Source organism: Hemibagrus wyckioides, linkage group LG06, assembly GCF_019097595.1.
Source record: "Hemibagrus wyckioides isolate EC202008001 linkage group LG06, SWU_Hwy_1.0, whole genome shotgun sequence".
In the NCBI taxonomy this organism is placed as follows: domain Eukaryota; kingdom Metazoa; phylum Chordata; class Actinopteri; order Siluriformes; family Bagridae; genus Hemibagrus; species Hemibagrus wyckioides.
The window spans coordinates 10,154,337-10,175,912 of record NC_080715.1 but is presented as its reverse complement, the minus strand read 5'-3'; the positions used below and the strand labels follow the sequence as shown (position 1 = coordinate 10,175,912).

Sequence of the window (21,576 nt, the reverse complement as noted above, 5' to 3'; positions counted from 1 at the left end):
AATATATATTTGTTTTCTTGACTTTCAGCAGAGTCAGAGTCTCTCAATCTAACCGAAGAAGTAGATGAGCTAAAAGAATGGAGAAATTGATCCATTTTTATTAAATCCTATGATAATGCAGCATGTCAGGATAACAAAAAAAGACCAAAAGAGCATTTACACACTCGGTTTTATTGTGTCTGATTTAAACAAGACTCCTAGTAACATTTCAAAAATAAATCATCACAGAAAAATAAATATTCCTAATATTAATTTGTAAAATAAAAGACAGGGGATTCTTTCATGACCCCATCTGTAAACCAAACAACCCTGCACAGGGTCATGACCCCTAGTTTGGGAATGTTTCTATACTTTTGTAAAGCTGCTTTGAGACAATGTCCATTGTTAAGAGCGCTATATAAATAAATTAAAATTGAAATATCTAATAATTTATTGTATACACTGATCATAACCTTATGACCTTATCACCTGCCTAATATTGTGTTGGTCCCCCTTTTGCTGCCATAACAGCCCTGACCCCTTGAGGCATGGACTCCACTAGATCCCTGAAGGTGTGCTGTGGGATCTGGCACCAAGATGTTAGCAGCAGATCCTTCAAGTCCTGCAAGTTGTGAGGCGGGGCGTCCATGGATCAGACTTGTTTGTCCAGCACATCCCACAGATGCTCAATTAGATTGAGATCTGGGGAATTTGGAGGCCAATTCAACACCAAGCCGGTCCAGTTTTGATGCTCATGTACTCATTGTTGCCGCTTTCAGCACTGCACAGTGGTCAGCACGGGCACCCTGACTGGTCTGTGGTTATGCAGCTTTCTATCCGAACCAGCATTAACTTCTTCAGCAGCTTGAGCAACAGTAGATCATCTGTTAGATTGGATCACACGGGTCAGCCTTCGCTCCCCACGGGCATCAATAAACCTTGTCCGCCCATGACCCTGTCACCGGGTCACCATTGTTCCTTCCTTGTACCACATTTGACAGATACTGACCACTGCAGACCGGGAACACCCCACAAGACCTGCAGTTTTGGAGATGCTCTGATCCAGTCGTCTAGCCATCACAATTTGGTCCTTATCAATCTCGCTCAAATCCTTACACTTGCCCATTTTTCCTGCTTCTAACACATCAACTTTGAGGGCAACCTAATATATCTCACCCACTAACAGGTGCCATGATGAGGAAATAATCAGTGTTATTCACTTCACCCTGTTACTGCTCATAATGTTATGCCTGGTTGGTGTATATTTGTGCATCTTATTTTCACTCATCACCTTTAGAAGACCAGTTCACAGTGAAACATGGTGGTGATAGCCTTATATTAACATTAACCTTTGGCCTCTTGGGTGTTTCTCTGATTATTCCAGTCCTTACCTAATCACTGAGTTGATGAATGTACCTGAATTTTGTTAGATGGTGGTGCCATATTCATTTCATTTTTAATCCTGGATTTGATCCTCAATAGGATGTTTAAAGTTTACCATTTTTTGTAGAAACAAACTATAATTTTTTTTCCAGATGTTTATCCCAGATTACTTATTCTGGATGATAAATACTTAATCGTCATGATGCTATTTGTTTAGGTATGTTTTCTAACAAATTCTGGGGCCTTCCAGGAACAGGTGTATTTATAGTCTTTGATTTTGTGGCTAGTAGCATCTGCATCAAGAGAGCGAAACACACATGTGTTGTTCCACTAGCCCACTTCAATCACTGCTGCACATGCATGTGCTGTTGCCTGGCACGACAGATCTCTGCCATTCAAAGCTTTTACTATGTTATGAAAACTAGAATTTCCATGGGAAACTGGAAAAAGTAGTCAACATTTTATTGTATTGTATACCACATGCAATTTAATTTTACATTTATTCCAGGCCCTAAGGGAATGACAATTTTCTCCAATTTACAAGCAGGTGTTTAACTGAATTTTTTAGATGATAATTATGTGCCTTTGTTAAAAAAAAAAATTGTAACAAAATAAGAAACTGTAATAGAAAATAAATAAATAAATAAATAAATAAATAAATAAATAAATAAATAAATAAATAAATAAATTTTTGTAGCTTATGTGTAAATTTACTTTTTAAAACTTTTTATAAAACTTTTTAAATATGTAATTTAAAAAATAATTAAAAATATATATTTTTAAAAATGAGAATATTTATTTTATTGGATGTGCCACAATTTCTTTGATATTATTAGAATCTTTAAATCTTTAAATCATGTTTCTTTCAGCATCTGAAGCATGAAATACTGTGGTATGTTGTGACAAATATATGCACATATCTGTCATGTGAGGAGATGCTTTCAGGACATCCTGCAGCTCTGTTTATTTTAAGTGACTGCTGGCTTCTCTCTCACCCTCTGAGAGTATGCTGTGAAATGTTGCATGAGACACCTGCCCTGGAACAATCAGTTGTGGTTCCAGGAACTTTCCACCTTCACTGACTGGGATGTTTATGGTCTTCGATACGACTTTGAAGCTTTTTCCACTCAAGTGTTGTTTAGTACTGTTGTCCCTGAAGGCTCATTATTATTGGCAGCTTTTTACGGTTATATATATATATAATTTACATTATTTTTACATCATTTATAAGTAAAACATTTTAAATTTGTTTTTATTTATATACCAAACAGCCATATGTCATGACATTAAAACCACCTGTCTAATACTGTGTAGGTCCTCCTCATACTACTAAAAGAAGAAGAAGAAGAAGAAGAAGAAGAAGAAGAGAGTGCATGAAGCCTTTATTATCGCCACACATACATTACAGCACAATGGAATTCTTTTCTTCCCATATCCCAGCTGAGAAAAGTTGAGGTCAGAGAACAGGGGCAGCTATGATACAGCACCTCTTGAGCAGAGAGGGTTAAGGACCTTGCTCAATTGCCCAATAGTGGCAGCTTGGGGTGTTGGGGTTTGAACCCTGATCCTCTGAACAACATCCCAGTGCCTTAACAACTTGAACCACCGCTGCCCCCAAAACAGATCTGATCCATCAAGGCATGGACTAGACGAGACCTCGTCTGTGTGCCGTGGTATCTGACACCAAGATGTTAGCAGCAGATTCTTTAAGTTTTGTAAGTTGTGAGGTGGAGCATCCATGGATCAGACTTAGATGCTCTATCCGATTCTGGGGAATTTGGAGGCCAAGTCTTCCTCAAACTATTCCTAAACAGATTTTCGGGAGTGACATCCTGAGTAAAGTGGCTCGGATTCTTATGCTTCTGTGTTTATTCTTATCATGTTTAATCAAGATAACAAGATAATCAATATTCACATCTCCTGTCAGTGGCTTTCATGTTATTATTCTATAGTGTCCCACATAGCAGACGGGTCTGGGCCAGATCTGGCATTAAGCCGGCACTGCTGAGTTCTGGCATGGCAAGTGGTATGTCAACCAGATGCGGACCAGGTCTGGCAGTGATGGCACTGATGGCATGCCAGATGTGGCCCGGGTTATGGTTTGGTTTATGTGGTGTGGCCCAGTGCTGGCATTGTGCTGGCCCACGTCTGACCCACCTCTGGCAAACCAGATATGGGCCACCAAAGGGCCGTTATTCTTTATGGTATGTGGGCTGAGTGTAAGTGCACTGTGTGGGCCAGATCTGGGCCAGACCTATTTTGCTATCTGTGTGTGTGTGTGTGTGAGAGAGAGAGAGAGAGAGAGAGAAAGAGAGAGATGGATGTATATTTGCACTCATTTTAGCTGCTGTTAGAGATAAAATAATAACTTTAAACTTTATCATTTTTTTTTATGTTTCTATACTTCTGTAAAGCTGTTTTGAGACAATGTCCATTGTTAAAAGCACTATACAAATAAATTGAATTGAACTGAATTGTTACTACAGCCTAAGCTTCAAAGCCTTTCCCTTGGGGCATTAGAGCCACTCTGTCAGGCTCAGATAAATCTGTTCACCGTCTAACTCACACAAACTGAAACTGCTGATGGACTGTCAGACAACCTCATGGTTAAAGACAGTGACATATTACAGCTTTGTGGCTTTTATTACCTATGGAGGGTAAACCGTGTTGTCCGAGAGACAGTCCTTTCTCTAACGCTCTAATACTCTTTGCCTTGTTTGTAACTCTTCACTTCTCTGTGTGGTTGCTCATACAGAAGCTGCAGAGCAAGCCGCAACGATCGTGCTGCTGCTGCTGCTGCTGCACGTGTGTGAGTGTGCATGTGTGTGTGTGAGTGTGTGGGGGGGGGAGAACACCTCTGTGTATTTGATGACAGGTCTGGGACAGCTCACTGTGGGAAAGACAGGTCGAGAAGCTCTCTTGACTTTGCATCCGGTTTTATTTAAATTTTGACTTTTACAAGAAACAAACGTGCAACAAATCACATGACCTACACCGAAATCTTCCCTAATAGTATAAAGTTGTTTTCATCTTACTGATCTGATTAAATAAAGAATGTATTGATTATCTGCTCCTAAAATCAGGATAAATAAACATCATTTCAGTGTCTGAAATGAATCTGCTTTTTATTTAAATAATAAACTTTGGTTAATAATAAACTTAGCCATGAGATCTTGCTGTGTTTTTGCTCACCGATTATTGCTTAAAAGTCTCGTCTCGCTGCCATCTAGTGTTTACCATTGCTTCGGCGTTTATGTTTATTAATTAATGTCATTAAATTAATATTATATTGTAGATAAAGAAATTCCTTTCAGAAACACAGAACTGCTTTGATAAAATACTGTAAAGAGATTAATGATTGCGAAAGCTCTGAGTAAAATCATCGCTTGCTCTTGTGGTTCAGTCTGCATGAATTATTTTACATAACTCGGCTTCTCGATATGCTTCTACTGTAGTTTTGTATCTACAGGGGGAAAAAAATCTCACACGCAAACATTACATTAAAACTCAGATGACAATGTCAAAGTTTAAGAATCTAATATTTCTGACTCAGTGAGGATAAAAATCAGCAGAATTTATGCAAAATACTCGATTAAAAAGAGCGCCAGAGACTTTCGAACAGTGTTGTGTACATGGATGAGTAGTCAGTATTGATTTACATCATCACCAGTCAGGAGCAGCAGCTAAACAGCATGTGTTTTGTTTTAGACATTATTTTTTCGAGTGCCTTTCCCCTGTAAACGTTAAGTTTTTAGACATTATTTTGCATCTTGTGGAAGTTTGGAGGAACAGAGAGTGAGCCTCTCGAACGTCACCTGCAGTATAAAATAGTCGGTAGGGTAACACCTTTCTCACAGCCACATCCTGTTTTGAACATTTTTCAGATATATCTGTGGTTATGGGCTGTGGTGTTAAACTCACATAGCCCTCACACTATCTCCGTGCAGCTCACTATGATCATTTCCACGTTTCAAAAACTCTGCTTAGTTTTACTGTAGCATTGAAGATTGAAAGCGAGCGTGGAAAAGCTGTAAAAATGCAAAAAAAAAAGAAGAAGACATCTTTATTGTTTACGGTTGCTTTGTTTTTATTTATTGCGACGCACATGTAGGTCGAATAAAAATAAACTACATGATCACACTTGTCTCGTTCTCACACCTTCTCCTGTTTGTACCTGTACAGCGCTTTAATGCAGGTTTTGGAGGAAAAATCGAAAAAATGAAAGACTAGCATTGTAAAGCAGTGTACATGCTGCATCCCACAAACATGCAAAACAACAACAACAACAACGACAATCAGGTTTTTAATATTTAAATCTTGATTTAAACGATACTCTGCACTCTGTGCTACTTGCTGATGCACATGCGGGTGTGTCTGCGTGCAGGAGTGTGTGTGTGTGTGTGTGTGTGTGTGTGTAATGCTAACGTGTGGCTTGTCCTATAATGACCCAAGCCATCAAGGGGCTCTGTTCTAGAATATCATGGGTTTTAGGTCACATCTGGAATGCTACATGTTCCAGAATGGTGCATAGGCTGAGCTCTTGTCCATAGGTAATACTGGATGTATACTTTAGAAACGAAATATTAAATAAATGCTGAACGTTCATTTAAAAAGGAAAATAAAACACTATTTTCAAACTTACACTCTCTACAAGAGTCTGTAAATCCGAGACAGGTCACTGATTCAATATCTAAACTTTGCTTGACAGACCTTATTTGTTTTGATTACTCTTTTACAGGAATACGACACAACAGGGTGTGCTTTTGTGGGAAAATAATCAAAGACAGAGTGGTGTGATGCAGTTATTCCCTCTCCAGCCTCGCGTTCTTCTTTCTCTTGAAGTTAATAAGACCAAATAGTCCTGAAGACTCTCCTCTTTAGACGTGCAGGAGAACTTGCTGACTGACACTGCACGCAAAGTGAGTAAGTCTTCTCTAGCAATTTATAATCGCATGTTTTCCTTCATTATTACTCTCAGATTATGATCGCTGTTTAGATTACTTTTTCGCTCGCAGAAGAATTGTCGAAACTGAATCAACACCACTTTCGATCTGTTACAAGTAAGATTGAAACCCTGAATGAGGGATGGATTGATTTGTATTCACTGCTGTGCCGCAGACCTCTCTGCTGCATCTTAAATGGCATTGCCAAACAGCTTTTCTTTTCTTTTTCTTATTTTTTTAGAAGACTTCTTTCCTGTCACAGACCACATCAAACTGTTTATGTTGAGTATGAAATGCATAAACCTTCTGGCTCAGGTAGGGTGCAAAGACGCACATGCTGATGCTATAGACGGCTTCCTGTCTTTGATGTGAAAATGTCAGTATCAGCTGGACAATTCATGACAAGTCTTACAATCATCACAAGTCCACTTTTCACATTGTTACAGATGTCTACAGTACATTCATCATAGGGAATTCCACCTTTTTTTAGGGGGGTGAGGGGGGGGGTGCTTCATGCCAGCAGTCTGTCTCAGGTGGTTTCCTCTTCTTCCACAGAATAGTTCAGTCCAGGTAACAGCTTCAGCAGGTTTTTTCTCATGCTGCCTTTCCTTCCTCGGCGAGGCAGCGTGGCGAACACTGAGCTGTTGGAGGACGAGGACACTCGGCTGTTATCCCACGTGGGTGACTGGCAGCCGTTGCTGCTGCTGCCGCTGCTGATGCTGCGTGTTCGGCACAGACCCGGCCTCGGTGGCGCCCCCTCTGACTGGAACATAGCATTGAATAGGTCGCAGTTGGCTTTGTGAGGGCTGCTCGGGCTGAAGTCTTCGAACACGTCCTCGCCGACCTCGTCTGTCAACACGCTCGGCCAGCTGCTGTCACTGGAAAAACGAAGTCCAGACCGACTAGTAGGTGATGACAGAGACATGAGAGAGTCCATGGATGGATGCTCAGAGCTGATGTTCAGATTCCCTGCAGAGAGAAAGAATCATTAGTGAATCATCTGAAAAAATGAATCATTTTAAACAACAGCAGACAGACAGACAGACAGACAGACAGACAGATATATGTGATTAAGATTCTTGGCTAAAAGATTATCACTAGAAATGTTTTTATTCCCTTTTTTATGCCACATTAAACATTCACAGAAGAGGAAATGACTAATTGGGCTCATTCAAAACCGCATTGCCGGGGTACTACAGAGCGCGGTGGGAACAAACTGCTGATGGCAGACATAAAGGGGCAGAGTTTTAGGGAAGCCAGTCAGTCAGTTGTTTTTGGCTTCATTTTTTTTTTGAAGAACAAGAAGTGAGCGCAGATCTCACACTTCGAGCAGGATGGGGGAGACGCCCTCGTTATTTTTTTTTTATCAGTTTAATCTGACATAATTGCCAGGAAATGGCTGAGCTTAAAGGTTACGGGCAATGTAGTGAGGACAGAGGACAACAAATGAAACTTCACCTAGCATGCAGGACTGAACTGTACAAAACTCTCACACACACACACACACACACACACACACCCAGGACTGAACTGTACAAAACTCTCTCTCTCACACACACACACACACACACACCCAGGACTGAACTGTACAAAACTCTCTCTCTCACACACACACACACACACACACACACACCCAGGACTGAACTGTACAAAACTCTCTCTCTCACACACACACACACACACACACACACCCAGGACTGAACTGTACAAAACTCTCTCTCTCACACACACACACACACACACACCCAGGACTGAACTGTACAAAACTCTCTCTCTCTCACACACACACACACACACACACCCAGGACTGAACTGTACAAAACTCTCTCTCTCACACACACACACACACACACACACACACCCAGGACTGAACTGTACAAAACTCTCACACACACACACACACACACACACACACCCAGGACTGAACTGTACAAAACTCTCTCTCTCACACACACACACACACACACACACACACCCAGGACTGAACTGTACAAAACTCTCACACACACACACACACCCAGGACTGAACTGTACAAAACTCTCTCTCTCACACACACACACACACACACACACACCCAGGACTGAACTGTACAAAACTCTCTCACACACACACACACACACACACACACATACACACACACACACACACACACACACACACACACACACACCCAGGACTGAACTGTACAAAACTCTCTCTCTCACACACACACTCACACACACACACACCCAAGACTGAACTGTACAAAACTGTCAAACACACACACACACCCAGGACTGAACTGTACAAAACTCTCACACACACACACACACACACACACCCAGGACTGAACTGTACAAAACTCTCTCTCTCACACACACACACACACACACACCCAGGACTGAACTGTACAAAACTCTCTCTCTCACACACACACACACACACACACACACACACACCCAGGACTGAACTGTACAAAACTCTCTCTCTCACACACACACACACACACACACACCCAGGACTGAACTGTACAAAACTCTCTCTCTCACACACACACACACACACACACCCAGGACTGAACTGTACAAAACTCTCTCTCTCACACACACACACACACACACACCCAGGACTGAACTGTACAAAACTCTCTCTCTCACACACACACACACACACACACCCAGGACTGAACTGTACAAAACTCTCTCTCTCACACACACACACACACACACACACACCCAGGACTGAACTGTACAAAACTCTCTCTCTCACACACACACACACACACACACACACACACCCAGGACTGAACTGTACAAAACTCTCTCTCTCACACACACACACACACACACACACACACACCCAGGACTGAACTGTACAAAACTCTCTCTCTCACACACACACACACACACACACACCCAGGACTGAACTGTACAAAACTCTCTCTCTCACACACACACACACACACACACCCAGGACTGAACTGTACAAAACTCTCTCTCTCACACACACACACACACACACACACACCCAGGACTGAACTGTACAAAACTCTCACACACACACACACACACACACACACCCAGGACTGAACTGTACAAAACTCTCTCTCTCACACACACACACACACACACACACCCAGGACTGAACTGTACAAAACTCTCACACACACACACACACACACACACACACCCAGGACTGAACTGTACAAAACTCTCTCTCTCACACACACACACACACACACACACACACCCAGGACTGAACTGTACAAAACTCTCACACACACACACACACACACACACACACCCAGGACTGAACTGTACAAAACTCTCTCTCTCACACACACACACACACACACACACCCAGGACTGAACTGTACAAAACTCTCTCTCTCACACACACACACACACACACACACACCCAGGACTGAACTGTACAAAACTCTCTCTCTCTCACACACACACACACACCCAGGACTGAACTGTACAAAACTCTCTCTCTCACACACACACACACACACACACACACACACCCAGGACTGAACTGTACAAAACTCTCTCTCTCACACACACACACACACACACACACACACCCAGGACTGATCTGTACAAAACTCTCACACACACACACACACACCCAGGACTGAACTGTACAACACTCTCTCTCTCACACACACACACACACACACACCCAGGACTGAACTGTACAAAACTCTCACACACACACACACACACACACACCCAGGACTGAACTGTACAAAACTCTCACACACACACACACACACACACACACACACACACACCCAGGACTGAACTGTACAAAACTCTCTCTCTCACACACACACACACACACACACACACACACACCCAGGACTGAACTGTACAAAACTCTCTCTCTCACACACACACACACACACACACACCCAGGACTGAACTGTACAAAACTCTCTCTCTCACACACACACACACACACACACACCCAGGACTGAACTGTACAAAACTCTCTCTCTCACACACACACACACACACACACACACCCAGGACTGAACTGTACAAAACTCTCTCTCTCACACACACACACACACACACACACCCAGGACTGAACTGTACAAAACTCTCTCTCTCACACACACACACACACACACACACCCAGGACTGAACTGTACAAAACTCTCTCACACACACACACACACACACCCAGGACTGAACTGTACAAAACTCTCACACACACACACACACACACACACACCCAGGACTGAACTGTACAAAACTCTCACACACACACACACACCCAGGACTGAACTGTACAAAACTCTCTCTCTCACACACACACACACACACACACCCAGGACTGAACTGTACAAAACTCTCTCTCTCTCACACACACACACACACACCCAGGACTGAACTGTACAAAACTCTCTCTCTCACACACACACACACACACACACCCAGGACTGAACTGTACAAAACTCTCTCTCTCACACACACACACACACACACACACACACCCAGGACTGAACTGTACAAAACTCTCACACACACACACACACACACACACACACCCAGGACTGAACTGTACAAAACTCTCTCTCTCTCACACACACACACACACACACCCAGGACTGAACTGTACAAAACTCTCACACACACACACACACACACACCCAGGACTGAACTGTACAAAACTCTCTCTCTCACACACACACACACACACACACACACCCAGGACTGAACTGTACAAAACTCTCTCTCTCTCACACACACACACACACACCCAGGACTGAACTGTACAAAACTCTCTCTCTCACACACACACACACACACACACACACACCCAGGACTGAACTGTACAAAACTCTCTCTCTCACACACACACACACACACACACCCAGGACTGAACTGTACAAAACTCTCTCTCTCACACACACACACACACACACACACACACCCAGGACTGAACTGTACAAAACTCTCTCTCTCACACACACACACACACACACACACACACACCCAGGACTGAACTGTACAAAACTCTCACACACACACACACACACACACCCAGGACTGAACTGTACAAAACTCTCTCACACACACACACACACACACTCAGGACTGAACTGTACAAAACTCTCTCTCTCACACACACACACACACACACCCAGGACTGAACTGTACAAAACTCTCTCTCTCTCTCTCACACACACACACACACACACACACCCAGGACTGAACTGTACAAAACTCTCACACACACACACACCCAGGACTGAACTGTACAAAACTCTCACACACACACACACACACACACACCCAGGACTGAACTGTACAAAACTCTCACACACACACACACACACACACACAGACACCCAGGACTGAACTGTACAAAACTCTCACACACACACACACACACACACACCCAGGACTGAACTGTACAAAACTCTCACACACACACACACACACACACACACCCAGGACTGAACTGTACAAAACTCTCACACACACACACACACACACCCAGGACTGAACTGTACAAAACTCTCTCACACACACACACACACACCCAGGACTGAACTGTACAAAACTCTCACACACACACACACACACACACACCCAGGACTGAACTGTACAAAACTCTCACACACACACACACACACACACACACACCCAGGACTGAACTGTACAAAACTCTCTCACACACACACACACACACACACACACACACACTCAGGACTGAACTGTACAAAACTCTCTCTCTCACACACACACACACACACACCCAGGACTGAACTGTACAAAACTCTCACACACACACACACACCCAGGACTGAACTGTACAAAACTCTCACACACACACACACACACACACACCCAGGACTGAACTGTACAAAACTCTCACACACACACACACACACACACACACACCCAGGACTGAACTGTACAAAACTCTCACACACACACACACACACACACACACCCAGGACTGAACTGTACAAAACTCTCTCTCTCACACACACACACACACACACACACCCAGGACTGAACTGTACAAAACTCTCTCTCTCACACACACACACACACACACACACACACACCCAGGACTGAACTGTACAAAACTCTCTCTCTCACACACACACACACACACCCAGGACTGAACTGTACAAAACTCTCACACACACACAGACACACACCCAGGACTGAACTGTACAAAACTCTCTCTCTCACACACACACACACACAGACACACACCCAGGACTGAACTGTACAAAACTCTCACACACACACACACACACACAGACACACACTCAGGACTGAACTGTACAAAACTCTCTCTCTCTCTCACACACACACACACACCCAGGACTGAATTGTACAAAACTCTCTGTCTCTCTCTCTCTCACACACACACTCTCTCTCTCTCTCTCTCTCTCTCTCACCTGTGTGAACAAACTTACATTGTTCATTACTTATTGCACTACCTATTTCATTCTGCTGCTATATTTATGTTTATTTCTATCTCAACCGCTACTACCGCATTTTTGCACAGCGCGTGTTGTCAGGCCGCTATATATATATATATAGTATATATATGTATATGTATATATGTGTGTGTGTGTGTTACAACCATATATGTTATTAGTTTCCTGTTTTTTGTACATCATTTCATTTATTTCATTTCATTTTTCATTTCATTGCACATGTCCGGCGCTAAGTGTCCTGTTTTTGTGTTGTCTTTTTGTACTTATTGTTTCTGCACCGCTCTGTTTGCACCTGTGGCTTGGACAAACCTCTGTCCTAGCTCTGTGTGGTTTTCGTGTCCAAACTATATGCTGTATGTTTTCTGTAGCACCAGGGTCCTGGAGAAACGTCGTTTCATTTCACTATGTACTGCGTCAGCTATATGTGGTTGAAATGACAATAAAAGCTTCTTGAAATCTTGAAATCTTGGAATACAATACAATACAAACAATATATTCTACTGAGGTTAAAACTGAAACATATAACAAACATAAGAGTACTGGTGTGACTGGCTTGATTTGTGATGAACATTATACACAGAACTAACTTATTTAAAGTTTGTTAAGATTATTTTTTGAGCCAAAATAGATTTACTTCATAATATCTTACTTCCTCATCAGTTTAATATCCTACTATGAGTTTCAAGTTTGCAGAACATTTGAAGTTAGTTCCTGTTATCACTTACGTTAAAGCAGCTATAAATAGTTATGCCCTCACCAACCTCTTTTCTCTCTTGAGGTTAAAAAGCAGACACCTTGTCACATATATGAGAAGCTCATCTCTACTGAAGACGATGGAATGAACACTACATTTTCAATAAATATCTCCTTGCAGAAAGCTTCAGTTATATCAACCATCACCTGTATTTCTTTCTTATTATCATCATGTAAGATGCTGTGTAGGTTTATAGAGATGATATAGAATTGATATTGCGTTAGAACCTTAGAATATGAACCTGTGATTTGAACACAGCAAAAATAATAGGCACCTTGTGCACATTTTGACCAATCAGAGTGGAGCACTCAGTAGTACAGAGATCGATGGGACATGTTGTTTGCTGTGAATAAGGAATACTGCCTTTTGAGGTCAAAAACAAGGTCTGGAATATCAGAAATCATCCATCAAACCATCCATTTTCTGTACATTTTTCCTACACAGGGTCACACTGGGGTAGATCCTGTGGCACAAGGTGGGCTACATTAAGAGATGCCAATCAGCCTACAATACATATCTCTGGACAGGAGGAGAAAACCGGAGTACCCAGAGGAAGCCTCCAAAGCACAGGGGGAATATGATAACTTCACACACAGAGAATCAAACCCAAAACTACAGAGGTGCAAGACACTGCCCCCCAAATCAGGAGTCAATGGAAGCAAAAGTGTGTGTATTTTAGATAGTTTGTTCTACAAGTTCAACCTTAGGCTTTACACACTTTCTCGGCTGATATGATTTCACAGATTTTGCTCCACATATTCAGATACGGTTTCCGAAATATCTCAAAATCCCTCCCACATCAACAGCAAATCAGGTATTTGTGGAAAGTGCTAAATACAAGCTGAAGGCCTGTATAATACAGACAGTTAGTGTGTTGTTTTCTTTATATACGCTATGCATTTCTGTGGCTTAACAGATTTTTTTCCCCTGAAACAGACCTGATGTTAATTCACTATCACCGATTCCATGAACTGAATGAATTTGGTTTTGGGCAGGAAGCAGCATCAGCATTGTGGTGCTCTGATTAGAAATGCTGATCGGTTTGCTGGCCATCAGTCAAGGGTTTCTCATCTGATCTAACAGATAGCAATAAAAAGAAAGCGAGTGTCTTATTTTTTTCATTTGTGAGACACAGGAAGTCAGCTCAGCACCCCAGCCTGAACTTTTTAATCAACAAACGCATATTTTCTTCTAGCTGGAACTTCCCCAATGAGAATTTATCATTTCACTTTATTCACACAACGCCTTTCGGGGGGGGGATTGCATCGCATTAACTGAATGACAGCAGTTTTAGATGAGGTAGAGGACGTGTGTGTGCGTGTATGTGGTTTTTCAGCTGGCTTTTTTTCTCACCTCGAGTAAGACGCTTTTCCTGTAGGGTGAGTGCCTGCAGCTCTAGCCATTTCTCATGCAGTGTTTGCTGTGAACGAGAGAAGAAGAAAAAAAAATCACACACACATGTAGATGCATGTATATATATATATATATATGTAATATTCTGGGGAATGTCATAAGTCGTACATCAGCAAGAATTTAGTGAAGGATTGTGATTTGTGTGTGTTTGTATACAGTATATATTGGGTTTTTAACATTGACTTGTATATAATAACTTGATACCATGCCACCTGAAACTATTAGAAGATCATTTTTATCTACACTTTATAATCTTCCTGGACAATCCATGTAGACTATAAACATCCAGTCTGTTTAAAAGCTTGCTAGTTAGTGCAAGTTGTTGCAAATGAAATGGATATAATCCTTAATAATTCAGTCTGTAATCAGATACCAGCTCTGAAAATGTCCTGTGCTGTGGTCAGAATAAAAGCTTTACATCTTTAGTAAGCATTCAATATTCTCCGGATGATATGGAGTAGAAAACTTATTTCCAAACACAGTCACATAGTCATACCTTGAGCTGCCGCATCTTTTTCTCTAGTTCAATTCTTTTGACCACACTGCCACTGACTGTCTCCATCCTAGACACAAATACACAACACGCATACACACACACATGCAAACAGACCACAGCTGTATAAGACAAAAAAAATAAAAAATAAAGACTAGACAGGATTGCAAATGCTACTTATTCAATAAACTACTTAATGTACAAGTCGGATTTTTTTTATGGCATGCTATTATTAATATTTTCCATTAAACTCACTTTAGCATGTTGACAGACTCGCGGATCAGTTCGATGATTTTGTGATGGGTGAACCCTTTGATGATGACACCGTTTACCGTCAATATGATATCACCTATCAGAGAGATACGAGCAGAGACAGAGAAAGAGAGCAAGATTCGGTAAGAGAGACGTATCAGGTGACCTAGTTGACAGGGCTTGAAAGTGTCAGTGTAAAAAGATCAAAATACACCGTCCCAGATTATGGAGATATTCATCTCTCAGTATTTAAAAGTAGGTAATGTCAAATGTCTATATAAGGGAAGGGTGTAGAGTTGCTGATGTGCTCGGAGAGTTTAAGGTTAACCAAAGTTAATTCTGGCCATGTTTACACCGATAATGTCAGTCATCGGAAAAAGATACAGCGAGTGGTGTGTGCGGAGGTGTCACAATTAGATGAGGTGGGTGCAGTAAACATGGGACCCGTGTAAAAGTGCAGCACTGAAGGGGTCAGGTCAGGGAGGTGTGGTCATGTGGTAAGTAATGGAAAGGAAGTAGCTGCAGTTCTCATTCTGTGTGTTCCTCACACACACAGGTGGTGGTGGTTGGGGGGGGGGGGGTTGAGTGTGTGTGTGTGTGTGTGTATAGGGGGTGAGTGTGAGTGTGTGTGAGTGTGAGTGTGTGTATCTGTGTGTATATATGGGGGGTGAGTGAGTGTGTGTTTGTGTGTGTGTGGGGGGGGGTGTATCTGTGTGTGTTTAGGTGAGTGTGTGTGTGTGTGTTTAGGGGTGTGTGTGTTTGTGTGTGTGGTGTATGTGTGTGTGTGTGTGTGTGTTTAGGGGTGTGTGTGGGGGGGGTGTATCTGTGAGTGTTTAGGTGAGTGTGTGTGTTTAGGGGTGTGTGTGTGGTGTGTGTGTGTGTGTGTTTAGGGGTGTGTGTGTGTGTTTAGGGGTGTGTGTGTGTGTGTGGATGTGGGTATGTGTGTATCTGTGTGTGTCAGTGGGGGTGAGTGAGTGTGTATGTGTGTGGATGTGGGTGTAGTGTGCAACTGTGTGTGTGTGTGTGTGTGTGTGTGTGTGTGTGGGCGGGTGGGTGAGTGTGTATGAGTGTGTATGTGTGTGGATGTGGGTGTGGGTGTGTGTCTCACCAGCGGTCAGGCCTGCTGTTTCTGCAGAACTACCCTCCTGCACGCTGCAGACGAACGTACACATCTCCAACTCGTTGCTGTTATTCAGCTGAATCCCATAAGTCTGCAATGTGGAAGAAAGAGAAGCCTAAATAATCTAAGAAATCTAAAATACAATATTATGGGATGGATCATGAACTGCTGATTTGCATATCATGTGGTAATTCCAGTGAGTGTGTTTCTGTGCGCTGATCAATATCAACATATACACACTTCCACCTCACTCAAAAACAGGATGACAAGCTTTACTGAAACCAGAACCCACTAAAGTTCTTGGCTGAAACTGAAATGAGGAAGTGAGTGTACCTGAACTTCAAATCCGAACGCCTCATTGTCTTGTTTTTCCAACACAACCGTCGTTCTGAAAGACAGATACAAGTGGTCAGTCTTTGGTTACCACAGGGGTCACCATGAAGGTTAACGGTTAAAGCGTGTTCTTCTGATTCGTAAATTCGGAGTATAAGCTCTACAGATCTGTGTAGAAAGTTGTAGATACCTCTGTGGATCTGTATAGTCTACCAGAGAGCTGGAATTTGACCGGCTCACCTGAAAATAATGTTAAAATAATATTGAAAACTTTGTATTGACTTTACTATTCAACATGATTAAGTATGAAAATGGTAGAAAACAGAACAGCAGCATAAATCAAATTATTATTCGTTATGAAGATCTCAATATAATCAATATAATCAATATATCAATATAAAGAATAATTCCGGCGATAGTTTTACAGAACTTTTACAGAAAAAGAGAGAGTGTTTTTTAATATTTATGCATAGAAATACTTAATATGTACATATAGAATAATCTTTAGTAAACTTTATGCCATAATGTTAAACAGTGTAAAATATATAGCTTTATTACTATTATTTCATTTGTTAGTTAAAATAAATAATATTAGTAATGCATACATAATAATAATAATAATAATAATAATAATTGCATACATGTACATCCCTATATTATAAATAAACAATAAATAAATAATAATATTAATTGAAATAATATTAATAATGTTAGTATTTATTAGTTAACATGCCGATGAAATGCAAAAAATAAAAAATAATTTAAAAAAAAATACACATCCATTCAATCTATGCACTTTTAACCAGTATTTTTCTACATGATGCACATATATCAAACATAACAACGTCTGCAACACACCTGCTCTCGTCCCCGGGTCAGAGATCCTATGTTTTTAGTCTGTTTTCCATTACTAAAAGATCCCCGTCTCCAGCGCAAACTCTTCTTAGAGGTATTTTCTGCTAAGCAAGTGTCCAGGCTCCTCTGCTGCTGCAGGATGGTCTTACGGTTCATGTTAAAGGTCATGGTCCTGCACTCACACTGCCTTCACTCATAGCTGCCGCCGAATCCCGGCAGCATGACAGCAGCCGGCTGAGTAAGAATGTGTCTAAAACGGATATATGAGTCATGTGACCGCTGGGGACCTGTGTATGTGCGTGCCTTTTCCTCTCCGACTTTTGCAGTTCCTTTTCTCTTCCTTTAATCTTTTCTGTTGCATCTGTTATGAAGTGAACCGTGTCTGTCTGTCTGTGTCTGTTTCTCTCTTTGATGCTTCTCAGCTGAAAAGCACATGGGTCCTTAGCGCTTTCACCTGTTTCCTCTCGACTCCATGCATTCTTTCACTTCTGATATTCGGAGATGTGGTTCAAAGACCACTTCTGGTCTGTCACAGACAGATGCGCGCTTCAGAAAGACTGTGGGAACTCACTCATATTCATGTTCAAGTTTTATTTTCTCCAATCTAAATTTAGCTCTCCATTTTTGGGAGCAAATACCCGCCCTAGTTAGTGCAAACGATAAGGGTGCTTCGACGTACGATTTTCTATCCTTGTTTTTATTCTCAATTATTTGGACACCACCCACTTCCCAGCCACCAGCCAGCTCTCTGGGGAGGCTAACACATGTATCCTCCAAGACATATGAAACCAGCCGAACACGTTTCAGCAACTTTTCAGCTGAAACTGCTCCTCGTGCTGAGCAGTGTAATACCCACAGAGGAAAAAAGCACTGTTTGCTCTCTTTCACATACACAAACTCACAGAAGCCCTGTGATCTGTGATTGACAGGGAGAAAGATTATGCTAAGAGAGGCTAATCCTATTCACTTGACCCCACATGACTTCATAGGATTCCATACCATGATCTCACGATGATAGGACGGATTTAGTGCTACTCAGAAACTACACTGACCTATTCATTCCTCAAGAGCTTGTTGTAGAAAGGACATTATTTATTTACATTGAAGTTATTTAATGTCCAGTGTCACCCAAATAATGATGAGGTTCCCTTCTGAGCCTGGTTCCTCTCAAGGTTTCCTCCTCATATCATCTCAGGGAGTTTTTCCTTGCCACCATTGCCTCAGACTTGCTCATAAGGGATAGATTTTAGGGATAAATAGTAGGTTAACTTTACACTTTAGCATGTTTTCTATGTTCTGTGAAGCTGCGCTGAGACAGTGTCCGTTGTTAAAAGCGCTATACAAATAAATTGAATAAAACAATAAAAATAACAATTCTCTTACCTAGCTGATATCAGCGAACTATAATATCCAGTTTAGATTTAATATCCAGTTTAGATTTATTAATGCCAGTAGTAATAACAATAAAGTGAAGAGGGTTTTACTCTGAGGGGTGGAGTTGTTTGCTGCTTGTTTGACAGTTAAGGTGCCATGCCACATTGTGTTACAGTAAATGTTCCAAAAATAGCCAGAGTGTTTTCTTTGTTACATTGAAATATTGGTGCATGCTGTAAATCTCTTTAATATTTGCTCAGCAACAAGATCCACCAATATGGGTCATATCTATAATGTATGTATAAGCTGAAGAAGCCATTGTGGGGGGAAAAAATGCCAAGTGTTAAAACACCCTAGCACAGGCTTCTCCTAGTTCATGTAAAGCATCTTTTTGTTTAACAGGCAGCAGAGAGCTATCTTTGTTAATCTACAATTATTTATAAATGTAAAATAGTGTCATGGGATTATACTCAACAGGACGGAAAGAATTATTAGAGAGTTTCATGAGTAAATGATAAGTCCTGTGTGTTTGCCAACTAGTTCTGTGGTCAAACAGTCTCATTCTGTCAAAGAAGTTGGTTTTCGGTCATCTACATTGACAGAAAATACCAGACGAGCAAATTAAGGTCTAGTTTAAGAGACTATACATGACCTAATACAACACCAATGACTGGGAAAGACATGAAGGCCTCGCTTTTCACCCAGCAACAATTACACTCTCTTAGACTCCTGTGGACCTCCAAAGGTTTAATGGCAGAAAACTGAACAATATCTGAACCATCTGAATTTCAACACCTCAAGATGGCATAGAAATGGACATGATTAGTCAATACCAGGCTTTGACATCCAACATGCAATGTGTATTGTACAAGAGTTTCGAGAGAACTCTTCAGTCATTCAGTTTTCTCGTGAATAATGGTTATGGTATATCCTGTTTTGACATTCAGAAGAGTTCTAGCAGCTGATTTTCACCTGGTTACTTTAATTTCTCTAATAAAACAACTTAAAAATCATTAATGATGGAAATCGGACACTGAGTTCTTGTATCAGAGCCAGGGACATGTTTATGCTTATTGCCCCAATCCCACCTCTGCCTCTGTGAACTCCTCTATACACACACACACACACACACACACACACACCATAACCGTCTGGGTTACACAGTTTGTGGGCTAAAGGGGAGCTGGAGAACGTCCAAGTGAATTTCCCAATGTACTTTTAAAGATTCAGGATTTAGTAATTACAGTTTCTGCAATATGTGTAATTCATGGGCTACAAATGAGAGCAAGGAGGATGTGGGTTTTTTTGGTGTCAAGCTAAGAGGATTTGCTTTGTCTGATTCAGACAACGAATACTCTCATGAACGGATCTTTAAGTGAATCATTCAATGATATTTAAACAAAAAACTATGATACATAGTTAGAAAGAAAAGGTTAGTGTTATCTGATTAGACAAAGTCTGCTATTAGAAATATTATTTTATATATATATATAAATAAAATATTTTATATATATATATATATATATATATATATACACTATATTGCCAAAAGTATTCGCTCACCCATCCAAATAATCAGAATCAGGTGTTCCAATCACTTCCATGGCCACAGGTGTATAAAATCAAGCACCTAGGCATGCAGACTGTTTTTACAAACATTTGTGAAAGAATGGGTCGCTCTCAGGAGCTCAGTGAATTCCAGTGTGGAACTGTGATAGGATGCCACCTGTGCAACAAATCCAGTCGTGAAATTTCCTCGCCCCTAAATATTCCACAGTCAACTGTCAGCTGTATTATAAGAACGTGGAAGTGTTTGGGAACGACAGCAACTCAGCCACGAAGTGGTAGGCCACGTAAACTGACGGAGCGGGGTCAGCGGATGCTGAGGCGCATAGTGCGAAGAGTCAATCGCTACAGACCTCCAAACTTCATGTGGCCTTCAGATTAGCTCAAGAACAGTGCGCAGAGAGCTTCATGGAATGGGTTTCCATGGCCGAGCAGCTGCATCCAAGCCATACATCACCAAGTGCAATGCAAAGCGTCGGATGCAGTGGTGTAAAGCACGCCGCCACTGGACTCTAGAGCAGTGGAGACGCGTTCTCTGGAGTGACGAATCACGCTTCTCCATCTGGCAATCTGATGGACGAGTCTGGGTTTGGCGGTTGCCAGGAGAACGGTACTTGTCTGACTGCATTGTGCCAAGTGTAAAGTTTGGTGGAGGG

The 21,576-nt window shown here is 41.6% G+C and overlaps 1 protein-coding gene across 1 annotated transcript; it reads right to left on the bottom strand.

Moving 5' to 3' along the window:
- Window positions 1-4,355: 4,355 nt before the first annotated feature.
- On the bottom strand, window positions 4,356-18,646 carry cytip (cytohesin 1 interacting protein). The gene is made up of 8 exons (XM_058393564.1): window positions 17,984-18,646; window positions 17,316-17,365; window positions 17,126-17,180; window positions 16,781-16,883; window positions 15,676-15,769; window positions 15,424-15,490; window positions 14,868-14,934; window positions 4,356-7,274 (listed from the first exon to the last, which is right to left on the bottom strand). The coding sequence occupies exons 1-8, from the start codon at window positions 18,146-18,148 to the stop codon at window positions 6,835-6,837; spliced, it is 1,041 nt and encodes a 346-aa protein (XP_058249547.1). The 5' UTR covers window positions 18,149-18,646; the 3' UTR covers window positions 4,356-6,834.
- Window positions 18,647-21,576: the final 2,930 nt, after the last annotated feature.